Source organism: Lolium rigidum, chromosome 6 (genome assembly GCF_022539505.1).
Source record: "Lolium rigidum isolate FL_2022 chromosome 6, APGP_CSIRO_Lrig_0.1, whole genome shotgun sequence".
NCBI classification, from domain to species: domain Eukaryota; kingdom Viridiplantae; phylum Streptophyta; class Magnoliopsida; order Poales; family Poaceae; genus Lolium; species Lolium rigidum.
The window spans coordinates 101,981,057-102,006,599 of NC_061513.1; the positions used below are offsets into that span (position 1 = coordinate 101,981,057).

General features: G+C 48.5%; 4 protein-coding genes across 5 annotated transcripts; 2 read left to right on the forward strand and 2 right to left on the reverse strand.

The window, feature by feature from the left end:
- The first annotated feature begins 524 nt into the window (after window positions 1–524).
- On the forward strand, window positions 525–1,983 carry LOC124663041 (probable pectate lyase 4). Its single transcript, XM_047200800.1, has 4 exons — window positions 525–774; window positions 846–1,408; window positions 1,541–1,609; window positions 1,708–1,983. Exons 1-4 carry the CDS (start codon window positions 525–527, stop codon window positions 1,981–1,983), a joined length of 1,158 nt encoding a protein of 385 aa, XP_047056756.1.
- A 472-nt stretch (window positions 1,984–2,455) lies between these two features.
- Window positions 2,456–5,451, forward strand: LOC124663042 (caffeoylshikimate esterase-like). Its single transcript, XM_047200801.1, has 9 exons — window positions 2,456–2,488; window positions 2,569–2,607; window positions 2,703–2,796; window positions 4,159–4,191; window positions 4,274–4,420; window positions 4,503–4,633; window positions 4,769–4,906; window positions 4,989–5,087; window positions 5,191–5,451. The coding sequence occupies exons 1-9, from the start codon at window positions 2,456–2,458 to the stop codon at window positions 5,449–5,451; spliced, it is 975 nt and encodes a 324-aa protein (XP_047056757.1).
- LOC124663043 (putative F-box/FBD/LRR-repeat protein At5g56810) lies at window positions 4,728–8,495 on the reverse strand. The gene is made up of 5 exons (XM_047200802.1): window positions 8,426–8,495; window positions 7,871–7,986; window positions 6,602–7,438; window positions 6,368–6,526; window positions 4,728–6,278 (listed from the first exon to the last, which is right to left on the reverse strand). Exons 1-5 carry the CDS (start codon window positions 8,493–8,495, stop codon window positions 5,910–5,912), a joined length of 1,551 nt encoding a protein of 516 aa, XP_047056758.1. The 3' UTR covers window positions 4,728–5,909.
- Window positions 8,496–9,746: 1,251 nt separating this feature from the next.
- On the reverse strand, window positions 9,747–13,992 carry LOC124660877 (26S proteasome non-ATPase regulatory subunit 12 homolog A-like). 2 transcript variants are annotated; one of them, XM_047198717.1, is made up of 11 exons: window positions 13,855–13,992; window positions 13,530–13,718; window positions 12,280–12,387; window positions 12,089–12,193; window positions 11,907–11,963; window positions 11,627–11,823; window positions 10,976–11,075; window positions 10,791–10,903; window positions 10,541–10,694; window positions 10,377–10,454; window positions 9,747–10,263 (listed from the first exon to the last, which is right to left on the reverse strand). In XM_047198717.1, exons 1-11 carry the CDS (start codon window positions 13,855–13,857, stop codon window positions 10,045–10,047), a joined length of 1,323 nt encoding a protein of 440 aa, XP_047054673.1. In that variant the 5' UTR covers window positions 13,858–13,992; the 3' UTR covers window positions 9,747–10,044. The 2 variants fall into 2 exon arrangements, with proteins under 2 accessions (XP_047054673.1, XP_047054672.1); XM_047198716.1 differs by lacking the exon at window positions 13,855–13,992 and having other exon boundaries at window positions 13,530–13,727.
- Window positions 13,993–25,543: the final 11,551 nt, after the last annotated feature.

The window sequence follows — 25,543 nt, forward strand, 5'->3', positions numbered from 1 at the left end:
TATTTTTCGATTAACGGATTTGCTATGTCTCAGTCGACTTGACTAGAAATTACTCACGTATCTGTCCCCTAAAAGAAAGTTTAAGAACAGTCTAAAAAGTATTACAATGCACTTTTTTTTGAAGTGCGGACTTTCTACTTTAGCAGGAGAGAAATTTTTATGAGTACTTGCTAACCCTCTCGGTGAATGGTTTTTTCTCTTTGCTTCAAATCAAGCCACGTACTCCCGTAACTTAATCCCGTAAGATCAGCATTTTCGGTGAACGCTCCCTCCAGGGTTTCTATGACTATGGAACGTTTCTCCCTTTCAGATTTATGAGTGTTTTCTCTGGGCCGGCCTGAAACGCCCCAGCGAGATGGAACAGCTCACCCAATTAAGCCCGAGGTTAAACGGCAGCCGTTCTTTCCTGAACGCGCCTCCTCAAATATATACCAAACCAATACGTTCACTGTTCGTGCACTGGATCACTGTCCCACGCCTTGGCGCCTCTTCAATCCAACGATCAACTGGGAGACGAGCCTGCAATGGCGGACATCACGCCTCCTCAAGCCTACGAGCAGCTCGGTAATGACCCGAGCATGGACGACACAGCCCCTCCTCAATTACCCAATGACCAACTCGGGAACGAGCCGGCGGCTGTGCAGGACACTGTGCTTATGCCGTACGCCGCTGTGGATTCCTCGCTGCGCGCCATGGCCGGTCAGGCCGAGGGCTTCGGCCGGCACGCCATCGGCGGCCTCCACGGCGACGTCTACCACGTCACCAACCTCCATGGTACCCACGTTCTCCCCGTCAATTCTCCGCATTACATTCATAGCACTGAAGTACTTGAACGGTGTCTTCAGATGACGGGCCCGGCTCGCTCCGGGATGGTTGCCGCCGCCGCGAGCCGCTGTGGATCGTCTTCGACGTGTCCGGCACCATCCGCCTCGCTTCAGGCCTCCGCGTGTCCTCCTACAAGACCATCGACGGCCGCGGGCAGCACATCATCCTCTCCGGCAAGGGCCTGCTGCTGCGGGAGTGCGAGCACGTGATCCTTTGCAACCTCGAGGTGGAGGGCGGGCGCGGGCACGACGCCGACGCCGTCCAGATCAAGCCCGGGTCGAGGCACGTGTGGGTGGACCGGTGCGGCCTGCGCGACTTCGCCGACGGCCTCCTGGACGTGACCTGCGGCAGCACGGACGTGACGGTGTCGCGGTGCCGCTTCTCGGCGCACGACAAGGCCGTGCTCATCGGCGCCAGCAGCGGCCACGTCGGGGACCGCCGCATCCGGGTGACCATCCACCACTGCTTCTTCGACGGCACGCGGCAGAGGCAGCCCCGCGTCAGGTTCGGCAGGGTGCACCTCTACAACAACTACACCAGGAACTGGGGAATCTACGCCGTCTGCGCCAGCGTGGAATCACAGGTAAATCTTAGGCCTCGTATCTTAGTCGTAGGTCACTTTGCCTGAAGTGTGTTTCTTGACTTTATCTGATCAATCACGTGCCACTTGGCTTCGTAGCTAGTGCTCTAATCTACACGCTTGATTTGGCCGCAGATAATCTCCCAGTGCAACATCTACGAGGCAGGGGACAAGAAGAAAGTGTTCATGTATATGCCAGAGCAGGTAATTAGTTACACAGGCTTTTACAAATCCAGTTCTCTGTCAATGCGATTTGTTATTGAAAAATAGTTTAACATATACTGTATATGTGATTGATACAGGCGGCAGACAAGGACCGGAGTTCAGGTGGGCGCATCCGGTCTGAAGGCGACCTGTTCCTGAACTGTGCGCAGGAGCACGCCGGAGATGATTCAGAAACTGCAGAAGATAACCCGTGGGACTTCGAGGTCCGGGAATGCTACCAGCCATGTTCCGTCCAGCCGGCGTCATTGGCGCTCAAGGAGCTCCTGGAGTACCGCACCGGCTGGCAGCCGGTTCCGTTGCCAGAAGACATTTGCTTCCAAGGAAAACCTGCTGTTGCACATCTGAACCACTGAAATTTTAGAGCACGCGGTCCAAATAAATTACCCGAATATAATACCGAATCTGCAGTAATAATCGTAGCCATAGTAGCATTATATCTGGCAGATATAATATAATCAATAATGTGGACGATGTCGGAATTCTTAAGTCAAGGCATTATTTTGTTGTAACCCAATCTATGGATTATCCTTTTGGAATGAGAGTTGCATGACGGATAAACAGGGGATAGCGCAACTGATCGTGCTACTTGGTTCCGACCGATCGTGTACGCAGAGATTTTGCATGCGCGTTGTTTTTCATGGTTGCCGGAGTTTTGCAATTGTAAATCTCCCTGCCTTTTGAGTGAAGGAATCAGTTCTACCTTTCTGCACACAGACTAGTACTACACCGTTCCATACCGTTGGCTTGCTTTCTTCCAACAAGGAATCGATTTGTATGTTCAAGGTGCAATATATATGCATGTACAGGCATAAGCATCAAGTTCACATGTTCACAAGAAGCTCTGAAGAGATAACCATGGTACGTTCAGGAGCATCCTACTCTGGTGATTTCATACTCTTGTGATACATGTCTGAAACTCCCAAGCGTCATTTTTGCAGGACAAGTACATGTACAGCGACGATATCAAATATGAAGAGGTCGGTTCATAGTATCAGAGCACGCTGGATCCGAACTGAACACGGTTGCCCTATCATTTGTTACCTTTTCTGACTCTGCAACTCAATCTCCACAGGAATTTATTGTGAACTCCCGGGGCATCAAGCTGTTCACTTGCGGATGGAAACCACGCAATTTAGAGCCAAAGGGTTTGATCTTCATTTGCCATGGTACCAGACTACTAGTACAGTCCCCACCGTCTCTGCCCAATCGATTCATAACTAAGAGAACAGTATATTGGCAGCCGCCGCCGTTGAACCCGTCACCGACTCCTGACGCAAACAGCGCCTCCTCCTCCCGTCCTCCCCCACTCCGCCGCCGCCAGAGGTCACGCCGGGCAAAGCCCGGGCGATGACGGCGGCGGCGGGGCCCCTCCCCACGGGCGGTGTCCCTGCCCCCGGTGGCGGTGTGGTGCCTCGCGAATCCGGCGGCGCGGCGCTGCGGGATCTCGCGGCAAGGGCGGCGCTCCGGCGGCACAGGTGGGCGGGGCCTCTCCCCGGCGGTGGTGTGCCTGCTCCGGCGAGGTCGAGCTCCAAGTTCCCCACGGTCTTCGGTCTGGGGGCGGACTCGTGGAGCTGGTCTAGCCGCGGCGAGCGTGGTTTGCTGCTGGCTGCTCGGCATCGTGGTGGTGCTGGCGGCCGTTCATGGCGGCAGCGGGCTGGAACTCCACCTTCCGGTCCCGTCCGGGCTGTGGTGGTGGACCGGCGATCAGCACTTCCTTCTCCGCCAGCTGTCGTTCCTGCGCGCCTCTCGCCGGCGGTGTGCTGAAAGGAAGCTCCTTGTGCGCTTGTCCGATGGTTTTTGGGTGTGGTCGACAGGCCGGGGCGAAATCCCTGCATTTTGCTGACGACGGCGACGCCCGTGGGCGCCGTCACCTTCTTGGAGGCGTCGTCATGGCCTTGCTCGTGCTCTCCCGCCTCGAGCACCGGGGGAAACCCTAGATCCGTCCTCGGATCGGGCGGCGGCGGCACTACAATGTCGTTCCCTCCTTGGAGGCGTTGCTTTGGTTGTTCGGAGTCCTCGGCGAGTCTGATGGAGTTGAGGTTTGGCCACCGCTTCGAGCGTGAGCTTCCGGTGCGCTATGTACACCGTTGGTGAGGCTTCTTCGCCGAAGCCTTCTCCGGTTTGGTTCGATCCCGCCATCAACTCGCCATCTCTTGGGCGCTCAAGGGTGGGTGGTGCGTTGATCTACACCATCTCGGAGTTGGGGTTGGCCTGCGAGGTTTCCTCCATCGGGTGTGACGCGGTTCGGGAGCTTGGTGTATCGCCTCCTCGCCATTCTTGGCAGGGGACGATGCAAGGCGAGTTTTCGGTGCCTGGTTGTGGGTTGTGTTGTTTGCCGGGTGTGCGTTTGTATCGTGGTAGCCGTGGGTTGTGTTATACCGTTCGTTGTGGTGTGGAGTTGTAGTCTTCTTGGCGTTGTGCCGGCCGTCTTTGGCCTTTCTTCTATGAAACCGATACACCTTCCAGGGTGTATCCTTGAAAAAAAGAGAACAGTATATTGCTATATTTTATATTTTTCTCTTTGCCAGGAATTGCAGCAGAGTGCAGCGTATCAATGAGAGGTACCAACACCATCTTTATCTTCTCTTACCCGTCTGAGTAAATAATAAGTTACTGACATGCTGCAACAAAAACAATGATCAGATACGGCGTCTCGTTTGGTGCGCGCCGGGTATGCCGTCTACGGGGTAGATCACGAGGGGCACGGCAGGTCATCTGGCCTGAGATGCTACATACCAAACTTCGGCGACGTCGTCGATGATTGCTCCAGCTATTTTAAGAGTGTTTGCGGTATGGACAGCTCTAAGAAGATACCGGATACATAAACTGAAAACACCAATCGAGTTCTGAATCTGTGGTGCCTTGATTTCAGATAAGCCGGTGAACAGGGAGAAGAAGCGGTTCCTGTACGGGATCTCCATGGGTGGGAGCGTGGCACTTCTCCTCCACAGGAAGGAGCCGGCTTACTGGGATGGCGCCGTTCTGCTTGCTCCTATGTGCAAGGTCCTAATATTTCCTCTATAGCCCGCGGTATTATCTGACTTCTCTATCTACACGATGAGAAATCGAGAATTACCATGATGATTTTTGCCACGGTTCTTGCCTGCATGGTTATTCATTAAGCTGTTATCTTGTCAGATTTCTGATGACATGAAGCCTCATCCGGTCGTGGTCAGCGCTCTCAAGATGGTATGTGTGGTGGCGCCTAGTTGGAGGATCATACCAACTCCGGATATCCTTGACAAAGTTTGCAAAGATCCAGAGATGAGGAAACAGGTACTACAGCTACTGCACGTGCGAAAGAAAAAGGCTGATCATAGTTACTGAACTTTCTGCCTGTGTTGGTATGTGCGTGCAGATTCGTTCCAATCCGTACATTTACAGGGGAAAGATCCCACTCAAGACTTGCCATGAACTCCTTATGGTGAGCCTGGACATTGAGAAGAACTTGCATGAGGTAACCTTCCTAGTTGGAAAACTCACATTACTCTGCACACCGCAGTAAGTGTGCCTAAGAATCTATGATCCATGGAGAGGCTGCTAACGTTTTCAGTTGGCAGGTGACCCTGCCGTTCTTGGTTCTGCACGGTGGAGATGACATCGTGACAGATCCAACAGTGAGCAAGATGCTGTTTGAGGAAGCGTCAAGCAGAGACAAGGCCTTCAAGCTCTACCCTGGGATGTGGCACGCGCTCTCGGCAGAACTCCCTCCCGACGCCGACCTCGTCTACTCCGATATCATCTCTTGGCTGGACCAGAGGGTGAATCGTGCTACTTGTGGAGCCAATGTTTCAGAAAATATTGGCACAGCAAGTGCCTGAAAGATCTTAATTCTTCCAAGGAAAAGATGTGTCATTTCACGCGCCTTTGGGGGCAGGGCTTGAAGGTTTACAGATTCCAGATGTGTTATTTGTAGGGTTAATTTGTACTGATGAAAGAAAAGTATGAAAATATGTAAGAGGTTTCCACATCTACCGGTATTTATATTGCTGGTTTCCAACATATCTCTACTTTCTGGCTAATATAAGTAATAAAAGATGTATGCTGTATCCCTCCACAACTCTGTGGGGACTATGGAAATGTATGAATGAACGATATAGTTTTGGTTAGTCGGCATTGGATCAATATAAAAACATCTATGGAGATTCATACGCATATCACTCAGGAACTGGAAGATATACCTTTTAAAGAGTCGGGCAGGAGTGTAGGACCAGTTTGGAGCATTTTTGCTTATATTGTGCATCACCCAACTGCTTACTATGTCACAGCAACTGCCACGCTACAGCTTGCAGGGCCCTAGGACCTTGAATTCAACACCAGAGGGAACTCTCGACGCGATGCATCTGGCAGCAACCTCCATAGCTACATGAGCGTCCGCAACATTACTCTTTGTCATCCACGAGCATCTGCATGGCTTTCTTGAGGTACAAGAACTCCTATCATCGCTGTCTGTTGTGTCTAGTTTGAGGCACTCGAGCGAAGGCGCACTCTCAAGGATGTAGATCACGAGCTCAACCAGGCTCTTGGATGCACGGAAACCTGTGATCATCACTTGCCTGAGGTGCTCATGCCGGAACTCTGGCTTCTTCCTCAGGTAAATGTAGTCATCTCCAACAACAGAATCGTGACACATGACGTCTTGATTGATCTGCATATACATGAATAGCCATGTAGGATGATCATTAATGCAATTTTTCTGTCATAGTTGGTCTGAGAGGTGTATGGATAGTGACTTACACGCAGTATAAAAGAATCCAAGGCAGGAGAGGCTTGAAGAAAAGAAATCAGAGACAGGGCATCATAGTGAGGAGAGAAGGCTGGTTCTAATCCAAGTAGTCTAATGTCCAACTTCTTGAGGCGTGGGAGCTTGGAGAGAAGCATCGGAGTGTTGACATTCTGAAGAACAATACGTCCATGCATAAATCGTACTTATCCTTATAACTAGATTAAGATGTAGAAACAAACACGTACCTCGCCACAAGAGGCCAGGGTAAGGCTCTTAACATTCCGTGCGATGGACGGAAGCCTAGCACGTGCATAATAGAGAATGCAGGGCGGATGGACCAAATGCACATCCTTAAGTTGTGAAGAATCTCCAACAGAGATTCCAAGCAGGGCTGTCCCGCTGTAGTAAAACGAGGAGAGCTTTGGGGCATTAATCTCCACCGCCTGCAACACTTGACACCATGCAACCTTGAGGAACTTGAGTTGCTGCAGTGTACAAGGTATCGTCAAGCAAATTATGTTGCTGCATTTGAAGATTTCCAGCTCCTCCAGGGCAAAAGATTTCGAGAGCAGGTGCTCCAATCCCTCCCCAGTAATGTGGACACAAGACAGATGCAATATTTTCAATCTTCTCAAGTGGCCAATTGTTTCTGTGGGATGAAAAGCGCAACCAAAGAGATAAAGAGACTGAATTGAACTTGCAGCCGCCTCACCAGACAAAACCGAACATGGGAAGCTGTAACTTTCCTTGCTGTGTGAAGACAGCGCCAAGCTAAGTTCTTTGACCCCAGAATGAACAGCGGCATGGAGCCACCTGTCCAGGCAGGAGGCGCTGATATTTCTGAAAGGTAAAAGATCAAGTCTAAGTGTCTTCAGCCCAGAATGGTTCTTCAGAATGGGGTCAACTATGCAGATGAGATCGATTTCTCTGCCCTTAATTTTCTTGCCAGCCAACCCAAGTGTACGCTCGTTGAGTGTGAGATTGGGGTAGCATCTCCAGGAACGCAGGAAACCATGAGATACACAGGCAGCACGGGCAGCATCTTGCACTGGCAAGAGGGAATGTATATGATAACGGATGTCCTGCACAACCAAGGTTTGCGAGCTCAACAGTTAGACTGTAGCTACTGCATGTACAGTTGGAGTACATGGGAGATATGGCTTGTTAACTACTGCATGCACTTTGCATAAAGACCTACAGCATACACTAAGAGAGTGCATGAAACATAATTTATGTAACTGTTTGTTGGCAGGATTATGATGCACGAGTACCTTTAATTCTTACAGAAACATTCATGGCTATACAATTCATAAGACTGTCATTATTGAGAAATCAGCAAAGTGCAAGCCTATCAGTTCATCATGGTTTTTCTATTGATATGTCATATGTGGAATTGTGGATTCGCCACCAATGTCTGATACCCAAATGCACAAGAATTACTTCATAGAATACTTTGCGTCAACTTTTACTTGTTACTGAAGTCTAAAGGACACTTCACAGCCAGTAACCCTTACCTCTGGGAGTTCCTCAAACATAGGTTCTTGTCTCGTATTTTCAGCAGCTTGAGAAACATCGTCTTGTTTGCAGGTTGTGGCATTTGAATCAGCCGATGACGTCGCCGATCCACTATCTGCAGTGCAGCAACAGGTTTCGTTAGAACGTATCAGTTTTGCGCATGAGTCTCTAATTTAACTTCTTGATTGGAAGGGAAAGACAAAATCTTAGTGCATGATGACAAAAGCGGCAACAGTCGGTCTGCTTATGAAGCGTTGATAATTTGAAGTTGTTTATTTCTGCTCTTGGAGCACCAGATTAGTTCCTTTCTCAGAATACCCAAAGCTGAACTGAAATTTTACATATGTCAACAGAGTTATTTGCGCAATCTAACTCGATGAATTTGGAGCTAGCACCCTAGACAATGCGACGGCAGAGCGCGTGTCAGTCAGTTCAACGTGTTGCTAGACGACGAATAACAGGAGAAGTTTCAGGCGAGAAACCGGATCTCAGGAGCGCAACCCTTGCAGAGAACAGAGATCGATGCGGGAGGAGAGAGGATCGCGCGCACATACCTGCAGGAGTAAAGAGTTGCTGCAGCCACTGCTGCGCCGTGCGCACGGCGGCATCGAAGCCGAACTGCATGGGTTGGGATCGACAAGGCCCTGGGTGCCGACGGCGGCTGTGTTGTCGACTCCGATCTCGCCGAGGAAGGATAATCAGTCGCTTCTACTAGGTCGCAACCGTATCGAAATCCTGCACCTATCTATGACGAGGAGAGACCGTCTATGACAACATACTCTTTAGACATTATCCGTGAAACTCCATGTAAATTCAATCCGGCTCTCGGGTGCATATGCTCCCTCTACCAGAAAATTATATTTCGAAATGTCTAAAAGAAATTATAAAAAGTTCTACATGCAATTCTCCATAATATACGTGTGTTCGTGAAGTTTCACGAGAAACCAATATTTTTTGTGTTTTGTGTAAAAAGGAGAAAATTTATCCTTCTGAAAAACCTAATTTTTAGCATTAAATTTTATCTGTTTACACATGTTAAACGAGAAGTCGATTTTTCATGAAACGACTTTATAAGTGTGTAGCACGTAAAGATTTACGTACGAATTTTTTGTTTCAATTTTTTAAAATTTTAAAATAAATGTAACATATATTTCAAAACAAAGGGAACATATGCTTCCACGTGCCAAAACACCACTCCCCAAATTATAGCAACTTTATTGATCGCTCATAGTGTTACATTGTTCACTATCAGAGGTAAAATAATCATCCGGGTTCTCTCACAACTTATTTTCCTTTTCGCTTGGCAATGAGTGATTTTATTAATCAGGGAGAATTACATTCAGTCTCGTAAACTGATACCAGGTTATCGGGACAGGATGCCAATCAGACCATAGTACCATCCTCACAAGTCACACCTACGAACAGAAGCTCTCTTTGTCTCCGAAAAGCAAGGCACGCTTGCGAATTGAGCTGATAGTGATAAATTGTTCACCCAACTATCCTCCCAGAATAGAGATTTTCACCATTCTTACTTGAAGGTATGATTCACCCTGTAATTGCAGCAGAGTACAGCGTACCAATGAGAGGTACCAATACCATCTTTAATTTCTCTTAAACGTCTCGGTAGATACTGAATTACTGACAAGCTGCATCAAAACAATGATCAGATACGGCCTCTTTGGTGGTGCACGCCGGGTACGCGTGCGTGATCACGAGGGACACGGCAGATCATCTCTCCGACTGCTCCAGCTATTTCACGAGTGTTAGCATAGACAATCACTCGAGAGAGTAGAGGATGCTCAGTTTAAGGTTACACACCCCCGCAGTTGAGACGAACCCCACCCGGCTACACAGAACACATCATTCAAAAGCCAATCAATGAGAAACTGGGTCTAGTTCTGAAGAGCAGATACATCTAGGTTCAGAAGAGCAGATGGCAAAGAATACAAACAATGTTCAGAAAAGTATATGAGCTGTGAAAACGAGCACAGCCAATGGTATTCATCGTTCTGTGGTTACAGTATTTTCAGACATTCACACACGAGTTCCCTAAGCAAGCATGTGATGCTTGAGCAGAGAATAGTTTTGCCCATCCTGAGATTGTGATACTAGACCATTCAAATGGCAGGGCAGAGGGCTTAAAGAAGGCCATCTAACTCAAAACGGTTACACATTACGCTTTCAACACCACCTTGTGGATCATGGTCTCCTTGTGTATTTGGTGGCAGCTCTTCTCAACAAGGTCAAGAAGCTTCTCGAGGTTCGACGCCCACGAGTTGAGCACCCCGTTGCTGTCCTGAGCTGTCCGGAACGATATGATCCCCATTGGTCTGTCAATCTTTGCAATCAAGGCCTTTGAGTTCACCATGTCTGAAAGATGTTTCTCTGCTTCCTGGAGTTGGACAATGCTGGGCAAATTAGTTACTCTGCATACACCATGTCTATAACAGAGAATCAACGGAAACAAGGTAAAGTGCTGCTAAAGGAGAGGTAGGAAATACAGACCTGCAAGCTCAAGCAAAGAAGATCCGCAATCCTCTTCAGGGTGATCCTTGAATAGTACTTCGAAACAACCAAGATATTCTGAACACAGCAAGAACTGGAAATCAAATGACAAGCACGAAGGAAGAAACTAAATGAACATACAATGAAAGCCAATTAGACAATACATGTTCGATGATCCTCAGCTTCAAATCTTCCGCAGCTTTGGTACCTAAAGCTCCTCCAAGAAAATTCTTCTCATTCTCATACTCATCCTTGAAGAATTCCCACAACTTTGTCCACTGAATCACCTCCATGGTAACGAGTTGCTTCAGTAGTAACCTGTTTTCGTACAAACATCAGAAAGGCAAGTGAGCATTAGGTAATCCCCATTGGTGTTAATCAGAATTTCTAAAACCAGAAAGCAGGCAATTGTACCGGAAATTTGGGATCTCAGAAAGATTTTTATCCTCTAGTGTAGCATTGAGAAGGCTCGACTGCATTGGATCATGAGGAGCCAGCACCAAGTACCAGCAAATCTTCCTAAGAACCTACAGATGGAATCAGACAGTTAGACACAGGTAGGTAGAGCACATACATGTAACCAGAGAGTGAGGGATTACCGGTATCCACTTTGCTGGATCCTCTTTTACTGATGGAATTTCATAAATCGACTTGTAGCAACGGCAGATTTCAAGGTAATCATTGTTATGTGAGTAATAGCTGAAAAAGACAATTAGAATCATAATTGACCACCAAAACTGAAAATACTTGCAGAGACTAACAGTTTTAAGAAATTCAGATACCAAACAGCTCATATTAAGAGTCTATTTTCACATATATCAAACAATTCAAATAAGGAAACTAAAGCAGATGATAGCTTGAATTCAGAATAGCAGACCCTAAATCAGATATTGCTGCCGTCTACAGGTAAGACATTCAGTCAGTACACATGACATGACAATGTAAACACAACTAACACATATAGGACAGCTGAGAGGAAAATGCAGAAATTTTAAAAGGGCTTTTTAATGGTAAACAGATTGCATGTTGAACACTTGGGAGTATATGAAAATTCGTGAGTTCTTTTGTCTTCACGGTCCAGGCATACAGTAACGCTACGTTAAGTAGTGTTATTGTCGGTTAGGTAAACTGCATCGGTAAGATATTTCCTTTCTCCAATAAAAAAGTTGCTTTAAATTGAAATAAACATTACCAGATAAGATATTTGAACCTATCATGATTAAGAAACAGTAAGCAGAAGTACCGCATACCGAATCATCAGTTCATAGTAGATGCGCTTCAGTTCTAAGAGTGACGGTATCTCCGCAGGGGCTTCCTGAACCATATTATCACCGTCTTTTGGTTTCTTTTTTTCCTTTGATGTATCTGCATCAAAGACCCTAGGGCTAATTTTCCTGGATAATATTTGTGCCCGGACATAATCTTGACGATCCAGACACAACCGAACCTGCAGCCATGATAAAGAAAGTTCTTCACGAATCAGACTTTTGTGACCCTTCAAAGTTCAATTATGGCCAATCAACAACATACCTGCTCCAGAATAAATGCAATCTTCTCTGTCTTTGCCATTGAGCCAAATGTTTCAACCTGAGGATCAAATTGTTAGTTGAGATATTATTAAAGGTACTTGGAAAAGAGCACCAGAAAATTGAGCACATCATGTTTATAGCGTATGAACCATTTATCCAGAAATCTAGTGCGTGCAAACTTACAGCAACTTCCTGCATCAAATCAGCAGCCTCGTCAATCTTTCCCAGCTCCTCTTTGATTTTTGCAAGTCTTTTGATCAATCTAGCTCTCTCGATCTCTACATATATCTACAGCGGATGCTCAACAATGAGACTGTGAAAGCCAACAAATGTTACATGAGTAATTAAAAATTAGAAGTCGTCATTCTTCTCACTTTTCCAGCAGCGACGCTGCTCAATGTTTTGATAAGCTCAATACGGGTGTCTACATCTGGTGTCACGTCAATGTACTCCATCGCTTTCTGAACCACAGCAGTAATGGCCTACATATAATAAAGAACAAGAAAGTGAGATATACGTACAACTCAGAACTACAAACCAAAAGTAACAGCAGTTGCAGAGGCAGCAAGAAGTTCTTAAGTGCTTGTGGCATATTGTTCAATACTTAAATAAATAAGATGACAGGTGAACATTAAGGGCAAGATACTGACTCTAGCAAACAAAGCTCCAACTGTTTCAGGGAGAGAGAGAGAGAGAGAGAGAGAGAGAGAGAGAGGAGTAGGAAATTAGTTTTATAGTGGACAAAACGCCAGAAAACCATGCAATCACTTCACGTTTGTTTTTGTGTTGTGTGATAAAACAATAGCAAGAAGTAATATTGTGTAATTCTCAGAATAAGGCAGTGATGCTGTTGTTGTTAGAGTATTTGCACGTGACTTCAAACAGAAAAGTATATAAGACACAGGCATAGAAGAAGTATAAGTAGAAACAGCTGGTGCAAGCAAACAATAACTTAATGTTGTTTGACAATGCCTAAATGCGACTACAAAATAAAGACAATTACTATAAAGTTTGACTAGAAGAAAAACCAATTAGGGTACGTACCTAATCTTGCTCTCTAACTGTATCCGGTGTGCTAAAAAAAACTATTGGTTTTGAAACAGTCCATTAGAAACAGAGCAACCAGTCAGTACTTCTTGAGTCAAGTTAAGACATAAAGCATCGCTATAATTATGATCACTGCACCGAATAAATGGTGTTACAAGGCAATATGGCGCGCCTTTCTCATGGCCCCTTACTTATGCGGCAAAATATCCCACTACATAAGAGCATCAATTTAAACAGAGACCAAGCTCCTTCACACATAGCCCCACTAACATATTTCTACTACTCCCTCAGATCCCTTCTAATTGACTCGGATTTAGTAGTACTTGTACTAAATCCGAGTCAATTAAAAGGGATCGTAGGGAGTACATAAGTTCCAGCTTATCCTTGAAAAAACCTTAATCTAGTGCTGGACATATTTCTACTAAGTAAACCCAGCCAGTTCTCTGCGCAGCTTCTGTGAGCATATTTCTACTAAATGAATCTAGTGCTGTACATCCATCCATCCAGGCAGCTAGATCGTAACTACAGTATCATCAAGCTGGCGAAAAAACGAACACGAAGCGGAGGCGCTACATACCTGCTTGAGCTGGCCCCTGCGCTTGGAGAGGACGACGATCTGGTCGTTGAGCGTCTTCCACGCGGCGTCCTTGAAGCAGAGCTCGACGATGTCGACGGCGGCCTTCCTGGTGCCGGCCACGTCCCCGGCCAGCCTGCACTGCTTCTCCACGTTCAGGAGCGACTCGATCGCCGCGTCCAGGTTCCCCTCCTGCGCCATCCACACGGTAACAGCAGATCAGATCGGGAACCCTAGGACAGATGGGGGATGGGGCCTGGGGGCGGCAGAAGCTCTGGGGAGCGGGAGGGCCGTGCGGAGAGGGGGAGGCGGGAGGGGAGGTGCTCACCATGGTCGGGATTTGGAGAGAGGCGGCGGCGTGGAGTGGGAGGCGGCGGCGGGGAGGAGACGGCGGCCGGGATGGGGAGCGGACGGATCGAGAGAGAGGAGATGGGCAGTAGCTGTGTGAATTTGATGGTGAGTCAGGCTCGAGCCGGACGCGGCGCGTCTTGGCCAGGTCCAGCCGGCCCAAGCCGGGGTCTCTCGGCTCGGTTCCTCGTCTACGTGGCACCGCTCTGCTTCATTAAATAGTTTTCCTTGGGAAAGTCTATTTTAAACCCTAAATTCTCGTAGAATTTTTTTCGAAATGAATTTTGAATTGGAAATCCTAAATTCGCTGCTCAAACACGGCGACAGAACTCGGCCTCCATTACGTCGAGGGCCACGACGAACAGACCGGCGTTTAGGTTGATGAAGGAGTCCTTGAGCTTCGCGAACTCCTACGCGAGGTCGTACATGAAGTGGAGCACGGTGAGACTGCGATTCCCAATGTACTCGACGATATCTGAAAGCCATTGCGTGACGAGGCCACACTTGTTGAGGAGGAACCGGAGCACCTCCTCTAACCTCCTGACGTTGAGTAGGTACCTGGGAGGGTCTGCGCAGCGGCGGCGCCCGCCAGGAGGGGCGACGGCGAACACCTTGAGCATGACCGCTGAGGGGCCCGCAACACGGTCGATGTTGGAGACTGCACCCTCGAGCGTCTCCCGCAACGCGGAGACAGCTGCACTGCCGCGCCAGGATCTTTCAATCCTCATCCACCGGCGATGGGAAGGAGCAAATACGGTCCCCCCCCCTACCCCACCCCACCCCCAAAAAGGTTCAAGGTTTGATTTGGCGTTTTAGACTGAGATTCGCAAGTCTAGCATTGTGCCTCTGCAAATCACGTGCTCCACGCACGTACTAAAATCCTTTTGACATTTGATCTTTGCTTGTAACAAAATAAGGTTGTCATCAGACAGTTTTGCAAGTATACAATTGAAGTCGAGAGCTTTTACTCCACCCAAAAATTGATATGAGCCATTCATTTATTTCTCTTATTGAAGTGAAGTTGAATTGCCCCAGCGGAAAAATATTAAGTTCTCCGTCTGCTTAAGTTGGACTTGTTTCGGATCTTTTGAGTGCTTGTGGTGTGCGTAGTGTTGTATGTTGCTTGCGGCATTCTTGTAACACCGGCTGTATGGCTTTATTAATTTAAATTTAGGCATTCGTGCCTTAAGTTAAAGAAAAAACCTTGTATGTTGCTTGCGGCATCCTTGTAACACCAGCTTTATGGCTTTATTAATTTAAATCTGGGCATTCATGCCTTAAGTTAAAGAAAAAATCAACACCCACTGGCTGATCATTATACGCTTTTATGGGGGATGGACTTGCCTAAACGCAACCCGAAACTTGGGCTTAACGGTTGTATGCAATTTCTGGGGCCATCGTTTGATGGCTATGTGTATGTGCCTACGGTGGAGACGAGAGGAGGGATTCTCCTAGCTTGGAACAAGTCAATTGTTTATATAGAGCGTGTGAGTTTCGATTCCCATGCGGTTATCGGGGAAGTCGTGCCCAGAGATAATAATAGATGGTGGATCACCACCGTCTACGGGCCGCAAACGCATGAGGATAAGCTAGGCTTCCTACGTGAGCTAGAAGAGAGGAGGAGTCTATGCCCGGGGCCGTGGTTGTTGCTTGGAGACTTTAACATGATCCTGTATGCGGAGGAGAAAAACAATGACCATCTAGATAGATTCATCATGTCGAGATTTAGGCAGTTTGTCCAAGAGCATGAGATCAAGGATCTCTACCTCCATGGCAGGCGTTTTACCTGGAGTAACGAGAGAGAGGTGCCAACCCTTATGCACATTGATAGGGCTATCGTTTTGGTGGATTGGGATCTCATGCACCCGGACGCGATTTTACAGGCGTCGTCCTCATCGGTTTCGGATCATGCCCCAATACATCTTTCGCTGAGCGCGGCTTTTAGGCCAAAGAGAAGGTTCCAATTTGAGTCTTTTTGGCTAAATTTGGAGGGGTTTGAGGAAGCCCCGAGAGAGGCTTGGGCATGCGACCCTTGCATTGTGGACCCTTTCAGACGCATGGATGCTTTGTTCCGTAATGCAGCGGAATACTTCCAAGTGTGGGGAGAGAAAAAAAAGTTGGGAACATCAAGCTCAAGATTGCTATGGCAAACACCCTGATTCTAAGACTTGATGTGGCTCAAGAGTCGAGAATGCTCTCGCATGCGGAGGCGTGGCTCAGGAGAGTGCTAAAGCATGCGGTGCTAGGGATGTCGTCCCTTAAGTGCACCATTGCTAGGCAAAGTTCGAGAATAAGATGGCCCCAAGATGGAGATGCAAACACCAAGTTGTTCCATGCGGTGGCGAATGGGAGGAGAACAAAGAACTATATTGCCGCGGTGAAAGTGGGAGAGGAGATGGCGACCACGCAAGAGCGTAAGAACGAGGTGTTCACCGAGGCGTATGAGAGGCTGGTAGGAAGCATCCAAAATAGAGAGCACACCGTAAACCTGGAGGCTTTAAACATCCCTGTCACGGACCCGAGAGAGCTCGACTCTATGTTCACCGAGGAGGAAGTTTGGAACACGATTCGTGAGATGCCGAGTGACAGGGCGCCGGGGCCGGATGGCTTCACCGGAGCCTTCTACCAGAGAGCGTGGCCAATCATAAAGCATGACATCCTTGCTGGCCGATGTGGCTTCTTGCCATTGCTTGAAAATTACGGCAGTCCTTCTGCAGATGTCCTGACTGCTTTCTTCCATTGTTGTCGAGATAAAAATGCATCTGGCATGGCCCGTTCATCATATCTTCGGGAGTTACGAAAGGTCTCTGAAACCTTGACCCGCTATTTTGTCTGTTATTTCGAGAATCATCTCTGTTGTCGCCTCGCTGCTCATTACTTCTTTGATATTCATCTCTATTGTTTCCTCCGTTGTTTCCCCGAAAACCAGCCGATATTTGGCCAAGAGCATCGTAACTCGAGAATTGCCGAGGAAATCGTCTTCTATTTTGAAAGTTTCGGCTACGGTCCTCCTCTGGTGACCTGTGTCGCTTATTGTGAACGGCATCCTCTCCGTCTGCCCATCTGTTTGCTATCTCCATCAATGCTGACACTGTCCTTGGGTTAGTTCTCCCCAAGTCTTCGACAAAATCTCCTCGCCAAATTCCTGCCACAAACGCATCTATTGCTCTCTCGTCAGATATATTCTCTGCCGAGTTTTTGATGATGTTCCACCTTTGGATGTACTTTCTCATCGATTCATCATGTTTTTGTTGACACGATCTCAACTCTTCTAGTGATGCCGGTTTTTTGCAGGTTGATCGGAAGTTCTTGACGAACACATCCTCAAAACTGTCCCAGCTGTCGATGGATCCCGGAGGAAGTTTCTTTATCCAGGATCTTGCGGCTCCGCTCAGGTGTATTTGAATACTCTGCATGGCTGTTGCCCTGGTGCCACCTATCAATTTCACCGTCTCTAGGTAATCGACTAGCCAATCCTCAGGATCTTGTAGGCCATCGAATTTCTTGAAACTATCGGGTAACTTGAATCCTGACGGGACTCGAGTTTTTCGAACTCGTCTCGTAAAACATGGGAGTCCGCACATATCTTCTTCGGCAACTTCCGGTGAATGCCGATGTTCCCTTCTATCTTGTCGCGCTCTATCCACCCTGGCCTGAGTCGCTGTGTCTCTAACTCCACTTGCTCTCGGTGGATCTTGCGCTACTGCGGTAGGTCGTGGACTATTTTGCCTTGCAGTTCCTTCGGGAGGTGTAGCTGCAAACGCTGCTCCCATGGCTCCACATCCTGCCATGGCCATATTATACAACGCTTCTCTTGGATCTCCGGGAGGTGGCCTGGACGCTAGGATGAAAGCTTGCGTTGCCATGTATCCTGCTTCCGGTGTTTTTGGAATAATATTCCCCCTTGTATCGATTGACATGAAAGACATATCGAGATTTTGAATTAAAGTTTCTCTTTCTGCTTCAGGTATATTTTGCAGTCGAGATCTTGCTCTCCTTCGAGCTTCTCTGTGGCTATCTCCCGAAGTTCTTGAGTGTTGGCTTAGTTCAGCTCTTCGCCTGCTTGACGCGGAAGCTGCTTCCTGCCTCCTGTCCAACTCTATTTTCTGCTTCTCGAGCTCCCTTCTGGTACGTGCGAGCCTATATTGATACGCTTGTAACTCCTCAGGTGTCGCCGTAATGGTCATTGGTTCTGTACCATCGATAGCTCTTACGACTCGATCCCACACTGCCTGCGAAAATCGTACCATCTCTCGTGTTCCTGGTCCGATATATTTTGTTCCCAAACCTCGCGTGAGATCTGCGGGATCGACATATGGATTTCCCGCATCGTCGAAAGCCTCTGACGTCGCTGGTTCTGTCCGGCTTGGTTCTCCGATTGCGTAGATTTGATGATATTTTGGATTCTGAACTTTGTCGGGTTTGGTGACACCATCATTGGGATTGGTGAAGACCTTTCCCACAATAGTGGATCTGTCGATGAAGGTGAAGCTGTCGATATCGCTTGAGTCATTGCTTATATCGGAGTCCGCAGATGACTCGAAAGACATGTCGCTGAAGATCTTGGCGAGTTTTTCACTTGCCCTGGTGCTGATGAAGCGTGGCGACGAAATCTCTCCTTCGCTTGACTTTGTTGACGATGCTGAGTCCGAAATATCGGGATCGACCGCCAATAATCCCGACGAGATCGGAATTTCGAGACGATATGATCCTTCCTTCTCGACGCGGAAGTGGAACTCTCCAAACGTCATCTCCATGGGCTCCTCCAGATACGCATATGCATCCAAATGGGAGGGCGGGTGAGGAACAAAATCAACAAGACCAGTTTCGATCTGTTTACCTCTGTCCATGATGTTGCTTGCTACCGACGAAGTCGACGATCTTGAACGTGCCATCGATATCAGCTCCTTGTCGCCTCTAGATCCCACAGACGGCGCCAATTGACAAGGTATTAACTAGTCAATGCCTACAGATTGTAGACTAGGGTTTCGTTGGATGTAGAGGGCAAGTAGATCTCGAAGGTTTCAGCCGAAAAGTACTCAACGAATATGAAACTAGGGTTGTGTTGACAGTAAATTCGATCCTTTCTTTGTCCCCCGACTCCCCCTTATATATGAGGTGGAGTCGAGAGTTTCGTAATACACAAGTTTACAGAATCCGGGAGGGTTTCTGACCCGTCCCGCAAGATTACAAGTATTGCTTCCTAATACAACTCTAGCTTTCCTTAATAATAATTTGGGCTTCCGATTCTTCTTATCCTTCGGGTCGTGGGCCTTCAGTAAACCCCGGGTACCATCTTCGGCAGGCCCATTGGGGATGCCTATGTCACCTGGGGCTATTGAGACAAAGGACTTTAGGCCCATAAGCCTTGTACATAGCTTTGCGAAGCTTTTCTCGAAGATCATTGCGAACCGCCTTCGCTCGAGACTTGGAGAGATTGTGAGCATGAACCAATCGATGTTCATTAAACACCGGAGCTTACATGATAATTTCGTGCTAGTGAGGCAAGTGGCCAGGAAGATTAACATGAGGAGGCAGACCGGAGTGCTGTTAAAGCTTGACATAGCGCGTGCTTTCTACTCCATTTCTTGGAGTTTCTTGTTTGAGGTGCTCAGGAGAATGGGTCTTGGCGAGAGGTTCTTGAAGTGGGTAGCGTTGCTGCTCTATACAGCAAACACGAGGGTGATGGTCAACGGAGTGCCGGGAGATCGCATTTATCATGGTCGTGGTCTGAGACAGGGAGACCCCACATCACCCATGCTGTTTGTGGCGGCCATGGAGACCCTGTCCGCGATGGTTATTAAGGCGGTGGAGGCAGGATTATTTGAGGGTTTGGCTTCCATATCTCCCATATAGAGGATATCGGTATACGCGGATGATGTTGCCCTGTTTCTCAAGCCGGAGGATAGGGAGTTATGGGATGTGAAACATATTTTGAGTCTCTTTGGAGAGGCCTTGGGGCTGCATGTAAACTTTGGAAAGACTACGGACACGTTGATTCGAGGAACACAAGCGGAGGAAGAGAGGACTGCGCGGATCCTTGGCTGTGAGCTGGCAGCTTTCCCGATCAGATACCTGGGGCTCCAGCTTGCACTTTGGCCCCTCACTAGGGTGGAGTGGCAGCCGCTACTGGACCAGGTCATCAAGTGTGTACCGACGTGGCAGACATGGCTCATCCGGAGAGAAGGGAGGTTGGTCCTGATAAACTCAGTGGTGGCGGCTAGAGCGGTACACCAAATGGTGGTTGCGGAGGCTCCAGTATGGTTGCTGGAGGAGATAAACAAATGGATGAGAGCGTTCTTCTGGACCGGTAAGGATGAAGTCCGAGGTGGACAGTGTTTAGTGGCATGGAGGAGCATTTGCAAGCCAAAGGAGTTTGGGGGGTTGGGAGTAAAGGACCTCAGACTGCAGGGCCTTGCCCTTAGAGTGAGATGGCATTGGTTGAGACGCACAGATCAGGAGAGGCCGTGGCAAGGTCTACCGGGGTTGAATGACCCTGAAGCTGATGGTGTGTTCCAAAGCCTAGCACGCTTTGTTGTGGGTGATGGCTGCTTGACCTATTTTTGGAGGGATTGATGGATTAGTGGATACACAGTGGAGGAGTTTGCACCGGAGGTGTTCGCCATGGTCCCCACAAGGAGAAAGAACACTCGCTGAGTGGTGGAGGCATTGCGGGATGACGGATGGATAGGCGACATACAAGGAGAGATGACTGCGGAGTTTTGGATGCAATGCATGAGACTGTGGGAGGCAGTGGAAATGATGGAGAGAGACGTCTCGAGTCCCGACCGCATTTACTGGAAAGGTGCAGAATCGGGCACCTACACGGCAAGGGGCACATATAAGATGCTGTTGCCTGCCAAAACCCACCGGCGAGCAGCGACGAGCAACACGGAGAGCCGGGAGGCTCCCAGGACTGCTGGTGGGCCCTGGTCCCTCGGGCAACGGCCCGCAATGCTCCGGCACACGTCCTGGCGGTTGCAAGGGCGTGCCACCTGACCTATACCTGGTCAGGAAGGTGTTGGATTGCTTCGATTAGCTTCCTGCATGGTAGACATGTAAACATTAAATACGAGCCCGATCGGCTCTCAGGTTGCCCTGTGGATCGGCTCAAAGAGCCAATTGCCCCATGGTTCACGTTGGATTTACGATGACATGGGGATCCTGCTTGATCAAAACAAAGTTAAAGCAATCTACGACAGTTTAGGGTTTTCACCGCATAACCGGAACATCCTACACGTAGTTGAGCCTAGCAGATACGAAAGATGATAGAAACTAGTCCTAAAAGAGGCCTAAAAACCAACATAAAGTCAGTTCCCGGAACAATCCCTTCTAGGACTAGCAAACCACGCCTTATGCACTACCGGATCGTTCAACCCGTTTGCAAGGCCTAACCATGCGGATATCAAACTAATCCTTGAAGAACAAGGAACAACTATAACAGATTGGATCTACTAAATAAAGAACAAGCAAGACGCTGCCCTTACACCTAAGATAGATGTAAAGGCAGCTAGATATCGAGGGGCGGCATAACTAAGCAAGCATATTCAGAAAAGCATCAATGCAAGCCCCAAAACATCCACGATAAGGGTGTTACTCGCCATCAATAAGGCTTCAGTACGAGCAACACCAGATAACGAATAAACCAATACTGCCTAGATCGCGAGATGCGATCTAGGCAGCATGATGCTTACCCGGAAGAAACCCTCGAAACAAGGGGTGGCGATGCGCCTGGATTGTGTTTGTTGTGAACGTGGTCGTCCCCCTTTCTCAATAACCCTAGGTACATATTTATAGTCCGTGGACTTTCTAATTCGGGAATAAACTTAACCGTGTACGAGCTAAACTCTATCTCTTAATTCTAATCTACCATAATATACAGGTACTCGGGCAATCTAGCCCAAACTCTCGTACAAAGCCGCTTCAGAGACACTTCATGCACATATCCTCCAAGCCCATCTCAATCACGGTCCATCTCCTGCTCTGGCTAAATTCTGGTGATAACACATGCCCCCCTGGTTTTGGTAATGATAATTTCAAAACCACTCTGTTTTTTCTTCGTAGGGTCACGTCGTGGCAGAGCGGAACCGTCACGAGTATCCTTTCATCATGATGCCTTGCCTTCTCAACTTCTCTGCACGATTTGACAGTTTTGGCACCATGTCCTCGGAAACCGACGTAGCATTAAATCTCCACTATATCCCCTTTATTTAACCGCGTCGAGCAGTTCGCTTCTTCATCCCCTTGCTCCGTATTAGCCATCGGAAAACCCTCCTTCGCACCATGGATTCCTCCTCCTCCTCTACCTCATCGGATCTTTCCTCTCTATCCTCTTCCTCTCGTGAGCCGACGCCGGAGTGGGGCTCGTTGGCGGCGCACGATATCCTCGCCCCAACGACGTGGGACAAGGAGGATCACGATTCCTCCGTCTGGTCCGAGGATGACAAGTCCTTGACCGACGGAGAAGACGACTTCCAGTTCCTCGTCGATGGGGAGCTGGAGGCGGAGAGCGAGGATGACTCCTTCTCCTGGGATGACTTCACCTCCTCCGACGAGGAGGAGGAAGAGGAGGATGACACCTCCTCCGACGAGCCGCCGGCGAAGCGCTTCCGCGCCGGGTCGGACGACGACGACGAGGAGGAGGAAGAGGCCCCTGCCGAGGGCTACGGTAGCAGTGACGAGGAGCTCGCCGGTAGCAGCGCCGACGGCAGCCACGACAGCGACGACGAGGGCAGCGACGGCCCTTAGACTAGGACTACTAGCATAGGACTAGTAGTAGTAATCGGCTCTTCTTTTGTTCTTCCTCTCCTGAGCAATCGGCTCTTCTCTGTAAAAATCCTCCTTATTAATGAAGAAAATGTTTCTATGTCGATTTTGCTTTCATATCAATTTTGCCGATTGTCAAAGCAAGTCAACGCGCAAAGAACCGATGGCAGCGCATCGGCCTCTACCATAAAACGCGAGTAAGGCCAAATTCAGTTGCCTATTTCAAACGGTAACCTGCAACCTTTATCTGAAAGAGTAAACTCAGATCCCCAAATCGCCGCTCGAACAGATCCACTTTACGGCGACGCGAACCTCAGACCTCAATCGCGTAGATTCAACTCCGCAGTGAATCCAATGGCGGAATCATCCAATACCAACACTACGGTCTCTGGCCTGAAGGTAATCCTCAACCGCTCCTTGCTATCCGAGCATAATGTTAGAAGTAACAGCAAACATCTGAATTAATGTCTCGTTCCGTCATTAATTTTGAGGTATCAGACATTCTACTGCCGCATCCTTCTCTTCCAAATTCTCTCTGTCTTGGCCCTCGTTCTACCGAGAGCCCTGCCCATTTGATTTCATGCGAGGCCAATAGAATTCCCTTCGTGAACCAGAATTTAGATCTAACTTCCTGGGCCGACTGCTTACGAGCCCGGCCTAATCCTCCTGAAGATTGGGTTTCATGGTACAATAGAATATCCAAAACTCACCAAGCCACCTGGGAAACCGCAGGAATAGCCGATGCTCTAGCTTTATCACTGTCTCCGCTTGAGAAACATGAAAACCTTCTGAAAACCATCGGCTACTTTTGGTCTGATGCTTTGAATTGCTTCATGTTTGGCCATGGCTCCATGACACCAACCCTACTAGACGTGGCCATGATCACTGGTCTAGACATTGCATCCCCAAGCCCCTCTGCTTTTATGCTGCCAAAGGTCCCTTTCACACTCTCGTCCAAAACAGAGTGCACAAACTGGGGCGCTTATCTTCGACGCCACATGAAAACACAAAGGCACTGTAACAGAGAAAGAACACACGGCTTTCCTGAATTTCTGGTTGGAACACTTCATATTCTGTGGCCCTTCACTTGCTCCAACCAAGAATTACCTTTCCTTAGCCTATGAACTTGCCAGAGGTACCCAGCTTGGCATTGGAAACTGTTCCTTGGAGAGGTCTATCGATATCTCCAACTAATGTCTGTCAAACTGTTTTCCCAAAAGACAGTCAAAACAGGAGGTCCCTGGTGGTTTATTCAACTATGGGCTCAGCTGTATTTCCAGAACCATGTCCCAAACTTTCCACCTTTGGCCACTTGCACTTTTCCAGATACTAACGGGAAGCCAATCCGGTGCACTAGCTACGGTCAAGCTCTATATAGCCTTCCAGGCAGTAAACTGACCCTCAAGGAAGCATTGGAGTGGTTCAGAATTTTCTACCAAGGCCTGGACAATCCTCTTTTCTTTCCTTATATGGAGTGTGAACATTTTGAAAATCCAGTTTCCTTTAGGCTAGACAGCTTTGCCGATGACGCCAGCACCCGGCAATTGTATTCCATCATGATCCGTCCCTGCTTCCTTCCAGTTGGCATGAGCACCTCGAACAGGATCATCAAACCTGGTTATGAGTCTTATCAGCCGGTCGTAGCAGCCCGGCAGCTTGGTCTCGGGCAGGTACCTCCCCATTTCTTCCTCCACCACTTAACAGAGAGTAGAGCTGAACTGCCCGATGTTCTCACCAGTCAGAGGTGTTACTCTTTCTTTGATGCTCTAGCCATCCCAATCCCTCACAACCTCTCTTTCACCTCATCGACCGATGGTTTTGAGACCTGGTGGTCAATGTGGAAGACTCATGCCTTCAGGAGAGCTCTGGGACCATTGCTGAAACAACTTGATGCTGAATATGATATCCCTGCAGAACAGGTACCACTACTCACGAATTATCTTGAAGTGGCTCACAATGATTTCTTCCCTTTTATAATCCTGCTCTGTCTTCCTGCAGCAACAAGACGGTCCAAAACCTGTACATGATGACGGCTCCCCTTTCAACTTCCTCCCACCAGCTCCGGTGGTGCTCTTCTGCAAAAACTCACCACCCTTGAAAAAGGTCGTGATGCAGAGCCAGCCGATTCCGCGAAAATCGGCTTCCAAGAGCAGAGTATCTTCTAGGCCAGCTGCCCCCCCGAGCCTCAGCTAAGGCGAGAACAGCAGTGAGGAAAGTAGCTGCCAGGAAGACCTTGAAGCGCCAAAACCCTACTCCAGCCCAAGAAAATTTGCACGTAAGCTGATCCATGCCTTGGCTGATCTCATCTACCCTTCTAGGCTTCTGCAACATGCTTGTATTTCTTTTACAGACCTCTACTGAAGACAACTCCAGCGAGGAGACACAGTCTAGTCGCAGGGACTCGGGCTCGGGCAACTCTGGGAAAACCACCACGCAGAGCCAGCCAGACTTGCCACCGTCGGCCTCCAAGAAAAGGTCAGCTCCTGAACCTGCTGCCTCCCAAGCTCCAATCAAAGCAGGGCAGGGCGGATTACGCACAAAGAGCCGATGCATCAAGAGAGCTCGCAAGGAACCGCAAACCTCTTCATCAAACCAGGAGGTTTTGGATGTAATTACCCTCCATACTCTCCTTGGCTCATATCTCATGCTAACTTGTTGCTGTTCTCATCGGTTAACCACTTCCTCTGCAGACTGATGACACCTCTAGTGGGGAAGTCGAAGAAGTATTGATGCCATCCGCCACCCTGGACCTAGCAACTCCTAACAGTGTAGCTGACAAGGTTGCCACCTTGGCCAAGCCCACAGCAGAAACACAAGAGCTGATCACCTCTTCATCGGCTGTTCCTCTAGTCTCAGGAGAGGTACACTCCCTTTCCTTAGCTTTACCTCTCTCTTTCGCTGTA